General features: G+C 31.7%; 2 protein-coding genes across 5 annotated transcripts in view; one reads left to right on the forward strand and one right to left on the reverse strand.

The window, feature by feature from the left end:
* Positions 1 to 16433, reverse strand: part of LOC127726700 (uncharacterized) — a 220615-nt gene that overhangs the window by 29604 nt on the left and 174578 nt on the right. The gene's annotated exons all lie outside the window — the stretch shown is intronic.
* Positions 1 to 16433, forward strand: part of LOC127726698 (uncharacterized) — a 33710-nt gene that overhangs the window by 14460 nt on the left and 2817 nt on the right. The window contains exons 3-9 of the mRNA XM_052234149.1: positions 689 to 1345; positions 2399 to 2526; positions 3299 to 3452; positions 6039 to 6161; positions 7442 to 7653; positions 12594 to 12741; positions 15770 to 15996. Of these exons, the coding sequence (XP_052090109.1) occupies positions 689 to 1345; positions 2399 to 2526; positions 3299 to 3452; positions 6039 to 6161; positions 7442 to 7653; positions 12594 to 12741; positions 15770 to 15996 (1649 nt within the window). The remainder of the gene's footprint in view (positions 1 to 688; positions 1346 to 2398; positions 2527 to 3298; positions 3453 to 6038; positions 6162 to 7441; positions 7654 to 12593; positions 12742 to 15769; positions 15997 to 16433) is intronic.

The raw sequence follows: 16433 nt of genomic DNA on the forward strand, positions 1-16433 counted from the left end.
ATATGTGGCACCGTCTTAGTTATCATGTTAGTACAAATTTGGTGATAAGTCTAAGTTATTGATGTCTCAAAGGAGACGGGATTGTGGCTACATCAATTTGAACAAATCAATCATCATATATGAAAAAGATGCTCCATAACTGTCGACCAATTCATGATGGAGCTTGTAAAATTGTCTATAGTTCGTTCTTATGTTGTACTGTTACACCACTGTCCCCGGTTAGGGGGATGGTGGGGGATCCTGCTAACATGTTTAACCCCGCCACACTCTGTATATATGTGTCTGTCCCAAGTCAGGAGCCTGTAAATCAGTGATTGTCGTTTGTTGCTGTGTAACATATTTGTTTATCGTTCATTTTTTTGTACATTTATTAGGCCGTTAGTTTTCTCGTTTGAATTGTTTTACATTGGTGATTTCGTGGCCTTTATAGCTGACTATGCGGTATGGGCTTTGCTCATTGTTGAAGGCCGTACGGTGACCTATAGCTATTAATTTCTGTGTCATTTGGTGTCATGTGGATAGTTGTCTTATTGGCAATCATACAACATCTACATTTTTATAACCTTACTAATTACATATACGACGTCTTAAATTTAATCAAACAATGTAATATCTTCAAATTTGCGGAAGCAACCTTAATGTTTATGTTTTGTTTATACACGTTAACGTGATTTATTTCTCATTTTAGCTGATGCTATGATAGATAACATTGGTAAGGAAGTTGATATTCACATCATGCAGAAAAAGAAAGAGCAGAAGAACCAAGAAATAAAAACTGTCGTGAAGTACATCACTGCCTGTTTAAACACAGACGGAGGAGTTGTTATACTGAAAAATAATGATTGGAAAGATGCAACTGGCAAATATTTGGATGACTGGTACGGAATTGTGGAACAAAACCTATTTGATGAGTGTAGTAAATTCATTAAATTCGAAGGAACGTATCAAGACAAAATATTACGATTACGGATTACACCGCTGCATTATCTTTTTTCTGTTGATATGCATCTTTATTTCCCGCGAAACACAGATATCGTTGAAGTAAAATACACACAAGCCATTGAAATCCTCAAAACGAAAGACAAATCCGGTTCATTGTCTGAATTGCCAGCAATAGTAGAATATTTCGAGCACAAAAAGAAAATGTTCAAATTGAGCGAGAATGATCGAATACAGTTCAAAGAAATAAGAAGTGATAATGTTCCAAGCAAATTTAGCAGCACTATTAATAAATATATATCAGCTTTTTGCAATCACAAAGGAGGAAGAATCTTGTTTGGTATTGAAGACAAGGAATTCAAAGTTGTTGGAGTCGAACTCACCAACAAAGACAAGGAGTCAATAAGTATGCTATAAAAATATAAGAAATTATTTGAAATTAGTAGGAAGCATGCATGTCTTTCTATAATAGGTCTGTTTGGAATCAACAGAAATCATACGATAAAGGGTTATTATATAAATGCCTATTACTTTCCTTTAAACGAAAACTTACAAAATAATTTGGAGTTTTACTTTGCAAAGTGTAGTATAAAATATCATCATTTATCTGATTTTTTTCAACTTCTGAAAATGAGCTCTTCATGCAACATTTTCTATTTTAACGACTTAATGTTTCTTCATCTTTTTACACGAGAAGCGAAAGATACCAAAAGGAACATTCAAACTCACAAGTCAAAAATAGAATAACAACCCCATGAACACCAAGGTGATAAACGAAAAAGACGTAAAAGACAAGCAACAGTATACAAAACACAGTATAAGAAACTAAAAGCTGAGCAACACAAACCCGACCAAAAACAGGGGGCGATGATTTCGAGTGTTCATGAAGGGTAGGCAGATCCCTGCACCACACATGACACCCCATGTAAGTGAGAAGGAAAAAGAAATGGCACCGCTAATGTCATTACTATCACAGGGTGGTTGATACTTATGCTGGTGAACTGTAATTCCCCAAGGGTATCATTATCCAAGTAGTATTGGCATGAAAATACGGATATTGGTTTATTTTAAATGGTTATAAAATTTTCAAGTCAAACAGTATTAAGGAATGTATCTCCCTCATGCATACCTCTGATTCCTTTACGGGATTGATATTACTTTTGGTCTTTTTTGGTTCATCTTCAACGTTTGAATAATATTTGGATTTTCAGACACTTTGGCTTCGTGGATAACTGGAGATACACTAACCGTCGAAATACGCCATCTGTTTCTGTAAAATTGGTACCGTAAATTTGATTGTACACAAAAGACTTGGCAAAAAATGCAGATATATCGCTAGCCATGGTTTAAAAAGGTAATTAAAAAAAAAAACGTTTTTAGATTATCTATAATGTTTGCTTGTCGGAACATATTTGCAATTTGTATCAACGTTATTGTATTTACTTTTTTTCTTAAATAGCAAAACTGATTCACGATAAGATGGACAATACCATGAAATGGGGCTGTGATTGCAGAATTTATAAGAATGGCATTCATTGGAGCATAGACTTCCTTCCAATACAAAACATTACAAAGGATATTCCAGATGTAAGGAAAATTTTTCTACATTTTTACAAATAAGCATTGCCAATATATTCATATATAGTCTGTTGAAATTTAAATAACGTTCGGTTTTCAGAATTCATTTAGGTAGGCATTTTAAAAGAAATTCTGCGATAATGGCAATTGCTCTTTGATAGCCTTCTTGTATACATACAGCATATACAGAAAGTTTTGTATTATTTCACACGGGTTTATCGCAAGGTTTGCCGTGGTTGCAAATATATCTAGACAATATGATTTCTTTTTGTTGTAAATAACTTGCATATTGAATTCTCTTCCGCCATTAGATCTAGGATTACCATTTAACCGCGTTATTTGAATCTGCTCGTACCAGTTCAAGTTAGGTAGTCTATCGCTTATCATAATTCTATAAAGAAGATACAATTGAAAAGCAATGGTCCATTAAAAAGATACTACGAGTTCTGCCAATAATGTTTGCATGGTAGTTTCAGATGCGATAATGACCATATTATGAGCTTAAGATACATGGATTGAAGTTTCGATAAGGACCAATATTAAATTGCTTATAAAACAGATACACGTGCGATGATTTTTAAGCAGATCTATTTTATTTCTCCTTGAGGTTTGCTGAATATTTCTTTTCATTTTCGTTTTGTCTGACTTGAGTACGAAGTAATTTTTACTCCAAAACAGTATACAGTCATTCCATATTTATACACCAACCGCTGTATTTTTATTAGGTTTCTAATATCTATTCCAAACCTTTTTTTACAAGTTCCTTTCATATGTTTTATAGGGGAAAACTTTAGAGGTTATCGTGGTGTCCGTATGTAGGTATCCAGGAGGAGTATTTACAGACACACCAAAGGCGTATTACATCAGGGAAGATGGAGCAATCCAACAGTTTACATTTGAAGAATGGAAGACCAGAATGTTTACTTCATACAAAGGTAACTCTTGATATAGCTGTATCAAATTATGTAACCGTCATAAACTTGCAAAAATGATGCGCAAATATTTGATGAATACATTTTTATACGACCGCAAAATAATTTTGTGGTAGTATATTGGTATGACGTTGGCGTCGTCGTCGTCGTCGTCGTCGTCCGAAGACACATTGGTTTTCGCACTCTAACTTTAGTTTAAGTTAATGGATCTCTATGAAATTTTACCTCAAGGTTCAATACCACAAAAGGAAGGTAGGGATTAATTTTTGGGGTTATGGTACCAACAGTTAAGGAATTAGGGGCCAAAAAAGGCCAAAAATAAGCATTTTTGTAACTTCCAGACATAACTTGTGTGTTAGTGTATGGATCTCTCTGACATTGTACCACAAGGTTCCATATCACAAAGGGAATGCTGGAATTGATTTTGGGGGTAATTGCCTCCAAATTTTAGGAATAAGGGGCCAAAAAAAGGTCCAAAAACAAGCATTTTTCTAGTTTCATGACAATAACTTGTGTGTAAGTGTATGGATCTTTCTGAAATTGTACTACAAGGTTCCATACTACAAAGGGAAAGCTTGAATTGAGTTTGGGGGTAATTGCCCAAAACGTTTAGGAATAAGGGGCCAAAAAGGGGCCAAAAATAAGCATTTTTCTAGTTTCCAGACAATAACTTTTGTTCAAGTGTATGGATCTCTCTGAAATTGTACTGCAAGGTACCCTACCACAAAGGGAAGGCTGGGATTAATTTTGGGGATAATTGCCTCAAAATTTTAGGAATTAGGGGCCAAAAAGGGCCAAAAAACAAGCATTTTTCTAGTTTCAGGACAATAACTTGTGTGTAAGTGTATGGATCTTTATGAAATTGTACTACAAGGTTCCATATCACAAAGGAAAATCTGGGTTTGAGTTTGGGGGTAACTGCCCTAAACGTTTAAAATTTGGGGCCAAAAAGGAGCCTAAAAACAAGCATTTTTCTAGTTTCCAGACAATAACTTGTGTTCAAGTGTATGGATCTCTCTGAAATTGTACTGCAAGGTACCATACCACAAAGGGAAGGCTGGGATTGAGTTTGGGGGTGATGAATCATAAGGGGGTTCAAAAAAATTAGGGGGAGGGATTTTTTTTTCCTTTTTTTCCTTTTTTTTTCTTTAAAAGTTTCCATTTTAAATTGGTTATTTCTGATTTATATATAAAAGCAAATAATAATGATATGGTTTGAATAGGTAAATTAAAATTTTTTAAGTTCTTAGACCACATTCATTCTGTGTGAATTTCTTTATGAAAGTTATGTTAAAATGCTTACTGTGAATTCATTTTTATTCGTGGTATACCAATTTTCGTGGGTTTCTTGGGTCACAGCGAACCACCAATTTAGGTATTCAACGAAGAATAATCCCGAGAAATGTGTATGGAGTCGAATGTTTATTTCCGGTAATGTTATGCAGTTTTAGTATAATGTTGACTTGCGATAAACATGGTAACATAACACGTGTTTTTATTGCAAGAAGATACAAGTATTTTGATTAAATCAATAATAAATATATTGAATATCAGTGATAATTTACTTTTTAAAATTGATTAAAACTGTTCATGGAAAATTTGGTAATTACCGTGTCATAGTTTGGTTTACTGGTGATTAAAAATCAATAGGATTAAGTAAGGGGATATTGCCCATAGGTAATATTGTTTATGACAGGAACATTTATTTTCACACCTTTTACTTATATGACTGTTTATTATATCGTGATTAGGGAAATGAGCTTTCAACCATAGAGTTTTGGATGCCTTATAAAATTTCGACAAGAATTTATAGATTGTAAAACAAACAAATAATTAGTTGTCTCTGTCCATTATTGTAGTAGAAGTTTTCAATGAACACTTTAACCTAAAATGACCAAGCGAGGATTTTGACAATTCAAAACTTGTTCAATGAATTCCTTCTTTTTTGTTTGTGTTATTATTGATCAAACCAAGGAGGTTATGTGACCTCCTAAACCAAAAAAGAAATCCACGAATTACGTATCTGAATTTATTTTTTTGTTGTTATCAGCGATCCACGAAAATTGATACCCACGAAAATAAATGAATCCACAGTAACCGGAAACAGACAAAGGCATTTAAAACCCGATAAAAGTTACCTCAGGAATAGATTACCTTAGCTGTATTTGGCAAAACTTAATGGAATTTTTGGTCCTCAATGCTTCGTACTTTATTTGGCCTTTTTATTTTTTTTTTATTCTAGCTTCACTTAGTCTTTTGTAGACGAAACGCGCGTCTGGCGAAAATACAAAATTTCAATCCTGGTATCTATGATGAGTGTATTATGAAACAAACAACGAAGTGGGGATGGTTTAAAAATAACAATAAATTTGATTATTTCAAGGAAATATCATCTGAAGAATATCTGTAATTCAGTTATGGGTAATAGAAACATTGTCCGTCTTAGTTGAAGATTGGAGATATGAATTATCGCTTAATCTGATATGGAGCCTGATTATTTAAATACTAACCTTTAACATAGTTAAAACTTATGTATTAAATATTATGATAACATGTTAACAAATGTTTAATATATCTGACTTATTTCAGATGCTCCTTTCACTAAAGAAGGTGGAATTGAAATTCAAAGATCCCTTGCTTACATGTCAAATGAAATATCGATTATAAAAGACAAAGTAATTAGCGGAAATTTAGCTTCTCAAACAGCAGAAAGTAAGTAAATAAAGCTAATATCTATCAGTATAATTTACACCAGGAATATGACAGTTGTTTTCCATAGTTTCGTTGTTTGATTAAGTCTAACGTTTTATTTATGGACTTACTCCTTTTTGAATTTACCTAAGAGTTCAATATTTCTTTTCAATAGTGTTATTTGATATTGAATGGATGAATTTTACTGTATTGTGTTTAAATAAGAAATCTAATGTGAATTCCAACTACCCTGATCGGTTAATTTTATATAATAAAACTTAATTAAGAATGAGATGCTTAAATATTAAAGTACTTAAATAGAAACTAAAGAAATGTTGATGGTAAAATAATGTTACGGAAAACACTTCATTTCAGTCAAGTGTTTGGAGGCTGTAACTTTTGCTTGAAATTTTCAGCTGCCAAAAAAAAAAAAAAAAACAAAAACAAAAACAAAAATAAATAACAACATGTCGTTCTATGTAAAACACTATCAGAGATGAAGTCTTTTTAACTAAAATTTGCATTGATTGAACTTATGAATTTATACTTTCCCTTTTGATATAATGTCAGTGAGCGTTTGTTATTGTAAGTTTATTTAAGTCTTTTTAAACTTCGTCAATTACGCAGACAAGTGCATGCACTTAAAAAAATGGCACTGATTTTCGATGATTGCATCGAAATCTAAATCTGGCGTCACTACTTATATAGGCGAAATGTGACTTGCTCGAATGTTTCGTCGACGTCAAATTTGAGTTTGTCACGCGTCACAGAGAAATGAGAAACTGTTTCTTTTTCTCTCCAAATTAGTAAAATAGTACTATGTATGCAATTTTTGTCACTATTAATTATAATTTTATCGTTTCCATGTGATCACGTGGTTGTTCAAACGTTGCACTGACCTAGTGCTATCTGGTCAATACATTTGAAAATATATAACGTTTGTAAAATTATTTATATAGTTATCTATTATGTTTTCTACCGAATTTCCTTCTTTTTTTTCGTATGAATATTATATATTTATCGCTCCTGTTATGCAAGAAACCTGCGTCTGAGTGTATTTTGAATAAACAGTAAAACAGTTGAACAGTTTAAAATGATCAATGTTTACCTGTAATTCATGCATTCAAACCTAAACACATACATAGGTGGTATGTACAGAAAATAATATAAATTGCATATGATATAAATAAATGAGACTTTGTTGTATTCATGTTCTTTTGATTTCTTGTACATAAATAAAGTCAATATAACTTTGATATCTTTAGAAATTAAATTCATGAGTTACCTTGTTAATATTATAGTTAATCAAACTGAGACAACACCACAAGAAGAATCTCAGAACTGCACAGCTAAAAAAAGACAAGTGGCTTTGCCTGAAACAGAAACTACTATCAGCAAACCAAAAATCCTTGTTTCTCCTATTGCTAGACCAACAGATCCCGAAAACACTTGTCTTCAAACTAAATCAAGAAAAGAAGCAAAATCAACAGTAGATGACTTACAAGAGTTACAGGTAAATGCTTAAACGTCTGTTTTTCAAAAAAGGGAAATTAATCTAATAGATTTATAATGTCGTCCAAACCATAGTTTACCAGTTGATCTTCAAGTATATATTTGAAGATTACGAAGCAGGTAGGAAATCATGCTTTGCGATATTTGATGTTTGTATCGACAGGTTTTTCCGATTATCTGTCTTAGTTTGTGACGAGACTCCTAGGCGTTGTCGTAGAAGCGGTAAACCATTACAATCGTGAAAAAATATAAACAAAAAAATATATACATCTACTTTCCTGACCGCATATAACTAACGTAAACACAAGAATGTGAAAGCGTACTTGACCTTGGTAAAATTATAAATGCTATAAACAATTAAAAACCAATTGTTCAGAGAACAATTGAAGGTCTTTCCACTCATAAAGATCTATTTTGAAATAGAACTATTAAAATTTGGTTTAAAATATCATATTCAGCGTCTAATGATAGTTTATTGTACACTGATTCCAAAAATACATGGTTTCTATACATTTTTTTCAAAATAAGGGAGATAAATTGTTACTTCCGGTTTGAAAGATGTGACTTCCGGTTTTATCTGATAGTTTACTTGATACTGATTCCAAAAATATATGGTTTACTATACTTTTACATTAAATAAGTACAAAAAATAGCTACTTCCGGTTTACACCAGGTCACTTCCGGTTGGCTTTTCCATGGTCAAGTGGCTTGCAACGAAATGCAAAAAGTCCTATGGCTTTATCACGTATACTAACGAGGAAAAAGCAAAGGTCAAAATCTAGAACGTCAAATTTACCTATGACCTTTAGCTCAAATTCAAGGTCATAAACCGAGGGCTTCAAATCAAAAGACCATAGGTCTTAATTATATATGGTTAATGAGTTATATCACTTTATGCCTAATTTTTAACATAAGAGGGGAGAAAACTCCAATTTAGTGTTAGCGAACCATTTCAACCAAAATTTATGTGTTACGACATGTCGCAACTTACAATTTAGTAAAAATATCTTGTCGATATCTTATACGGTTTTTGAAAAGAAGTGAAAATAAGCCAAAATCAAAATTTAAAATATGACCTTGACCTCTGACCTTGACCTTATTTTCTTTTTTTTTGGACCAAGGACCTCAAATTAAAAGATCCTAGGTCTCTATCACTTATGGTTTACAAGATAGAAATGCATATCACTAATAACAAACGCATAAGGGGAAATAACTCTCATATGGAGTGTTCATATCGCTTCGGTCAAAATAGGACAAATCCTGCGAAGGATATAACGAGCAATTTTATAAAATAAATTTGTCGCTTTCTTTTACGGTTACAGAGGAGATGCAGTCACAAGGAAAACAGTGTTCGGGGAGATAACTCCTACAAAGAAAAGTATTCGGTTACGCAGGGTGAATTTCAAAGGCGCATAAACTGTTCGATATCATATACCAAACATCTAAGCGACATCTTGCGAAACAAAATCTATACGCAAGAAATAAAAGTGGCGGAAGAAGAAAAAAAAAAAATAATAATCTGAACAAATACAATAGGTCTTTCCACCGAAAAGTGGAAAGACCTAATAAAGTAATTAAATAACGAATTGACTTTAAGATTATAAATGCATTGCAGGCCAGGTGTCGTGTCCTTAAAATATAACTGTAGTTTATAAATAACACTCTGGACATAATATATACGAATAATAGTCCTAGGTTACATATCAATTATAATCATAATATTGAGTATTATAACACATACATAAATAAGAATAAATAATCTTGCTTGGTCGAATGTGATATATTAAAAAACCAGGTGGAATTTTAGCAAGTCAACAATCCTCTAAATCGACTGTCCCATCATTTAGTTACTTATTTATACAATAAGGCGTCACTGATATTCATAACAGTTCTATACACTAACGTGGTTTCCCCATTTTATCATATTTTGAACTTCTTACTTCTTTGTTAACAAAATATTTGTCTGATTTGAAGTTGTCGGAATGTCTGTCTATTTTGCAGCATAAAGATAGTCGTCATGAATAAAAAAAGTTAAAGTTCGTCTCTACATACTTGGTTGATTTGCTCACAATATAAACTATATGTACCCCGGGGTAGGTTTCATTGTTATTATCTACAGAAATGTGCAGCGACGGATTCAGGAGGTTGACCAGGGCTCCTCTTTTGGAGCTTCATTTATTTTTAATCCAGACTTTTTACTGCTTCCACTACAAATTTTGTGTCAGGCCTCCCCTTTTTTCCAAATTCTTGATCTGCATCTGATCTGTTGATCTTCTATAGAAACAGAGGCAGATGCACTGTAGTCATCGGATTAATTTTCATAGATTTATTTAAATTTCTTTAAAGTCGTTTCACAACGTGTCAACATTAGTCTGCCAGTGTGATTTCACTTTTTTTCAATTTATATAAAAAACAAATAATGAAAAAAAATGATTGTGTGCATCACCTTCAAGAACAAAATTTCTGGACCATACAAAAACCTGTATATATAAATTTTAATAGCTTTGATCCTTTTAAGTTTTGTTGGCGCGTCAAAAGACATAAAATGAATCTTTTACATGTTATATTTAATCAAATAAATGCAGTCATTGTGTAACTCGTTGTGTAATTCAAATATTGAATGTTTTCCACATCTTCGATTATTTATATGACTTTTAATTGCATAAGAAATGCCTCCACCTTTTATTTTTAGCTTTCGGCAGTATCCATAGTAAACTAAATCAGAAAATGGAGGAAATACAAAGTAAAACAGATAATCGATAATGTTTTGATCGATACACGTGCGTTATATTTCAAGGTTGTTATGGCTCATCGATAATGTGAGAGGTTAATGGATATGCCATGTTTTCCAGGTCGATTACAGATAAACCCGTCTATTGGATACATAAGCTTCAGAAAATCCCATACAAACAACGGTACATTGCCGGCTCAGCTGTATATCTATCAAAGGAATTGGCCATTAGATTTACAAAAAAATTGTCTTCAGAAATATTGAGAATCTGTTTACTCATTTAGTGTTATTAACGATATGTGGATTCTCAAAAACTCCTAGAACTTCTTGATCATTTTAAATCTTGAACTTTCTCTGAAATTATTTCTATCAAAACTTTTGATTTTTCAACCCATCACCAGAAATAATCCACAATGTTTTTCAATATAAAATGGTACCATACGCTTCATTTTGTTTTACTTTGGCATACTGTGCGGCATATTTTGATCTAAATAAACAAAAAGATAAATATGCTAAACAGAGGAACAAGAGTTCAGTATACTGATTTCTTATTAACAACATATATTTCTTGAATTAGGAGGTAGAATTTTGCAACAAATTGTCGGCGTTCTTATGGGAACGAACTGTGCGATTTATCTTGCCGACCTGTGTTTTTTTTCATATGAGTCGGAGTTCCTTCAGACACTTACCAAAACCAAGAAGATCAAAGAATCCATATCATTTAATTTCATATTGAGATAAAAGTTTAATGTTCATTCCACTAACAATGCAAACTTTTCACATTGTTTTCCATTAATATATCCTCCAGAACTCGAAATAAAAAAAAAAACAACATACATGACTTCCTCCGCCTCATTTGTAGATTTATACCTCGACATAAATCGGCATCTTAGTACCAGAATCGATGACAAACGAGAAGATTTAAATTTTTAAATTATCAATTTCCCCCACCTTAGTAGCAACATACAAACTTCACCTGCATATGGGATATACATTTCACAACTCATTCGATATTGATGAGCTTGCAGCGGCTTCTCAGATTTTATAAAATGTCACCAGTGTATGAGCAAAAAGCTCATCGGAAGATACCTAGACCTTGTTGATAAATATTCCTTATCAACTTCACAAAATATTACATAATGGTCTTGAATTAAAGATTCCAGGTACTGCCGTTGATTATTTTCTTAATAAAGTGTTGAAGTCTTCGTCTATTTTTTTTATGGTAAATTATTAACCTTTACTGTTTAGTTTTGGTAATACCATTTTGACGTGGTTCGGTACATTCCCCGATTGTGTTATTGGTCATTTTTGCATTCTTGTTTTCATTTTTGCTTATGTGCTTATATGCTTTGTCTATAGGTCATTATGTATTACTTTGTTGACATATTTGTGCGTTAAATAAAGTGATCAAGGTTATAACACAATGTTGACTGCCGTTATCCTATTGTTTTTACATTTTTACCTTTAATGTCTGTTTGTTTTGTACACACATTGTTGTCAATATAACAGAATTTTATGCGACTCTCATACAAGTGAAAGGTTTAACTTACTATAAAACCAGGTTTATTCCACAATTTTTTACATAAGAAAATGCCTGTACCAAGTCAGGAATATGACAGTTGTTTTCCATTCGTTTGATCTGTTTGAGATTTTGATACATTTGATATAGAACTTTTTGTTCTGAGTTTTCGTTGTTTAGTTTTTCTTTTATTTTACTTTTTTCTCATTAGTGCATTTTTTGAAAATAAGAAAAAAGAATTAAGTTTAATTTTTATACTATTATCACAATGGGAAGAAAGGGTAGATGTGTAAAGTCTTCTGTGCCATGAATTGTATATACATAAACGTATATCAGAGGAACAGCTTGCTACGGTTGTCAAGAATATGCAGGTTTTGATAAAACGATCGTATGAAAATTTGTAGAGCTAATAATATCGAGTAAGTGACAGCTGCAAAATTCACAACTATTACAGTTTTCTAATATACATTTATACTACACGATTAACTGTAAATACGAATCAAAATGTTACTTAAAAATGACCTCTGTCCTCACTGAATAATACTACCAGAAGATACCATGAAGGACCTAATGTTTTTGTTTTGTGTAATAGGTTTTGATAAAACAATCGGAGGAAAATTTGAAATGTGTTCAAAACAAGTGATACGAATTTGCAGTTCATTCATATTCTCAACATTTTTGTTTCTTTAAGGTCAGATATTGGACAAGTAAACTTGAAAAACAGGAGAAAGAAAAGAGAAAACTAGACCTAGAGAATGAGAGTCTTGAAAAGCGGGCGTCTCATGAACAGAACCAATCAATGCCATTTGAACAGATCCGGGAAGCAATTGGATTGATAGGTAAGTGATGTTAGTACATGTGTGATTTAATGATAATGCAAAACAAGACAGCAATCTGGAGAATATCATGACAAATACATAGATGCGATTCTTCAAATGGAAGAACAAATTTTACCGATTTCTAAGCCATCTTGAGACCGTCAGTTATAAAATCAAATCTTTCGCTCTTTTTTTTGAAAATTTCAACCCGGAAAAAGGTCAGTCTGCATTTTATTTTATACCATCCATATCAATATTCAATATCAATGTTGTGTCAATGATGAAGAAAATGTTAACCTGTAAATTCAAAGCATATTTGGTGTAAAAAATGGCAAATCAAAAGCTCACACGAATGGATAGCAACTGTCATATTTCTGAATTGATACATGTATTTCCCTACGTAGAATTCGGTGGATTAAATGTGGTTTTATAGCTAGCTAAGCCTCTCACTGGCATGACAGTCGCCTACAATGTGTGAACTAAACAAACAGACATAACAGGTAAAAATGTCAAAAAAAGGGATACTGCAGTCAACATTGTGTTATGTGTTATAATCCTAATCACTATAAAAACAATAAATATGTCAACAAAGAAATTTAGAAAGGCATATAGACAAAGCACACTATACTTGGACCTTTATTGTTCCTTATTTATATCAATGACTTACCATTAACCTTAGAATATACAGAATCTGATCTATATGCTGATGATACAACTTTACATTTGTCATCTAAATCTATCGTAAATTTAAATATATGTTTGAATAAAGACTTAGACAATGTTATTTAATGGTGTAAAGAAAATGATATGATGATAAATAGCAAGAAATCAAAATGTATGCTTGTTGGATCAGACAGAAAACTGGAAAGCTGCAATGAATGTTTATGTGTTTTATCACAAGATAATATCACTTTAGATAATGTTGAAGTTGAAAAACTTCTTGGAATTCATATTGATAAAAATCTATCATGGTCAAATCAAATTGATAAAATATGCGAAACTATTTCAACCAGAATATACCTGTTAAAAAGGTTGAAACGTTATTTACCGTTAAAAGGTTTTATTCTTTTTTACAATAGCTATATATTACCCATTATTGACTACTGTTGTACAGTATGGGGTCTTACCACAAACTGTAATCTGGAGAGGATACATAAGCTCCAAAAACGTGCTGCAAGATTAGTTTTATCTGTTTCTTTTGATTTTCCATCAACATTAATGTTTAAAAAGCTTGCATGGATGACTATATTTACAAGAATACAATATTTTCAAGCTGTGTTAATGTTTAAATGTATGAATGGTCTAGCACCTGATTATCTATCTATTAAATTTACTGCTTGTACTGATCTTTATAATTATTGTCTCAGGTCGACAACATCAAGACTTCTTCATGTACCAAGACCTAATTCTGAATTTTTAAAAAGAACATTTAAATATTCTGGTCTTATTACTTGGAATAATTTACCAAATAATATTAAAGAAATAAATAATTTAGATACATTTAAGATCAAATGTTCAAACTATTTTCAAACTGTACAGAATGAAGATGCTTGATTCTAATGTATTTTTTCTTCTTCTATTGAATGCATATGTACTTATTCAATATTTAAGCTGCTATGTATAACAGTATTATGTATTTTATTTTGTTTGTATTTTGTTTTTTTGTTTTTTTGTTTTTTTTCTTTTCTATTTGTATTAATAGTTTTTGAAGGCCTCATGGAAGATTAACATGTAATTGTTAAATGTGTTACCTTCGTTAAATAAAGAATTTTATTATTATTATTATTAGTAAAAACGAAAGACAAGAATACAAAAATTTACCATAGCACAATGACACAATGACTGGATTTCTTGTCCTTTTAAAAAAAATGTTCATCAGAAGATACCAAGACCTTGTTTATAAATACTCCGTATGAACATCACAAATAATACACGATGTTTTTGAAATTTAGATTCTAGGTACTGACATTGTTTATCATCTTAACTGCGGTAAACTGTTATTTTATTTGTCTTTGTAAAGTATAACTTTTACTGTTTAATTCATTTTTACTAATATCCTTTTGATGTGGCTCGGTACTTATACATGCCGTCATTGTATTATTGTGTTATGGTAATTTTCATGTTTTTGTCTTTGGTTTTTTGCTTATGTGCTTTGTCTTTTTGCCGTTTTGTTTTTCTTTGGTGGCATATTTGTTTGTTTTTTATAGTGATTAAGATTGTAACACAATGTTGACTGCTGTACCACTGTTTTTGAAATTTATACCTATAACGTCTGTTTGTTTCACGCATTGTTGTCAATATAATGGATTTGTTATGCGCCTGTCATATTTTGGAGAGATTAACTTAGGTTTTAAACCAGATTTCACCCAACATTTTTTACCACATCTTCTTTTTTTTTTATAGGCACATTTAATTAATATGCCCTGTAACCTAGGTCTTCAAACATGTTGAATGCAAAACTTTTTTTTCTGAGTTATTTCGTTAGTAAGTTTGTGATCCCGGTTGGGTTTCGTGTTTATGGTCAAGACCAAAGCAATTCAAAATCATTGAGGAATTATATTTTGTCATAATGCAGCATTGTAAGGAAAACAATTCCATACTGAAATAGGGACCCGTATGTCTTTCATATCCATATATCTCTAAGTTTAACTATATATTGAATTTTGTTGATTAACCAGTTAAAGCGAAATGTTATACTGCGATAAGGAGACGTCCTTTTACACATGAATTATTTTGGTCCCGTTATGCTTTTCAATGATTTAGTCTATTGTTTGTATATACTGTCAACAACAAACCTCTTCATGAACAAGCAGTTGCCGTCATGTCATTTTAAAAATAAGTATTGAATTCATCAAAATTTTTGTTTCATACAAGTATGTTTATAAAGAAGACAGAGGCTCGTAAATATAAAAAAATATTAGTTGGCTTTATTGAAAATAAGAAAGACTTGGTTGTATTCATGTTCTTTTAATTTCTTGTGCGTTAATGTCCTCATGCCATTTAAATACCTACAGAAAATAATTCACGAGTTACATTTTAAATGTTGTAGCTGATCAAACTGAGGAAACATCGCAGGAAGAATCTCTGAATGGTTCAAAATTAAATTGCACAGCTACAAAAAGACAAGTATTATTGCCTGAAATAGAAACTACCAGCAACAAACCGAAAATCCTTGTTCCTCCTCTTGCTAGACCAACAGATCCTGAAAACACTTGTCTTCAACATGAACCAATAAAGGAAGCAAAATCAACAGCAGATGTCATGCAAGAGTTACAGGTGAATACTTCATCGTCTGTATTTAAAACAAAAAAGAGAAATTAATCTAATCAATTTTACATGCCGCCTTCACCATAGTTTATCAAATTTTCTGCAAATAAATATTTTTTTTTTCATTAATTTAGAAGCAAATTGGAATACAGGCATTTTTTTCTTCTGAGAGCTTTTTTAAAATAATGCAAATTTGAAATTATTAATAATTCTTAAATCACATTTGGGAGAAAGGGTATATGATATTATGTACCATGAATGTGTATACTGACACATAGCTAAAAGTAACTGATTGATATTGTTGTCAAGCATACAATAAGGTAGCTTACTTTTACGTAAATTTATTCAGCAGTTCCAATATCTTGGTGCACTAATCGAATCTATTTTTCCATTCTTTTTTTTTAATCTTAATCAAAATCAGTCTGGGTGTTTTAAAGAGATATTTT

The sequence above is a fragment of the Mytilus californianus genome, unplaced genomic scaffold, assembly GCF_021869535.1.
Source record: "Mytilus californianus isolate M0D057914Y unplaced genomic scaffold, xbMytCali1.0.p SCAF_18, whole genome shotgun sequence".
Taxonomy (NCBI): domain Eukaryota; kingdom Metazoa; phylum Mollusca; class Bivalvia; order Mytilida; family Mytilidae; genus Mytilus; species Mytilus californianus.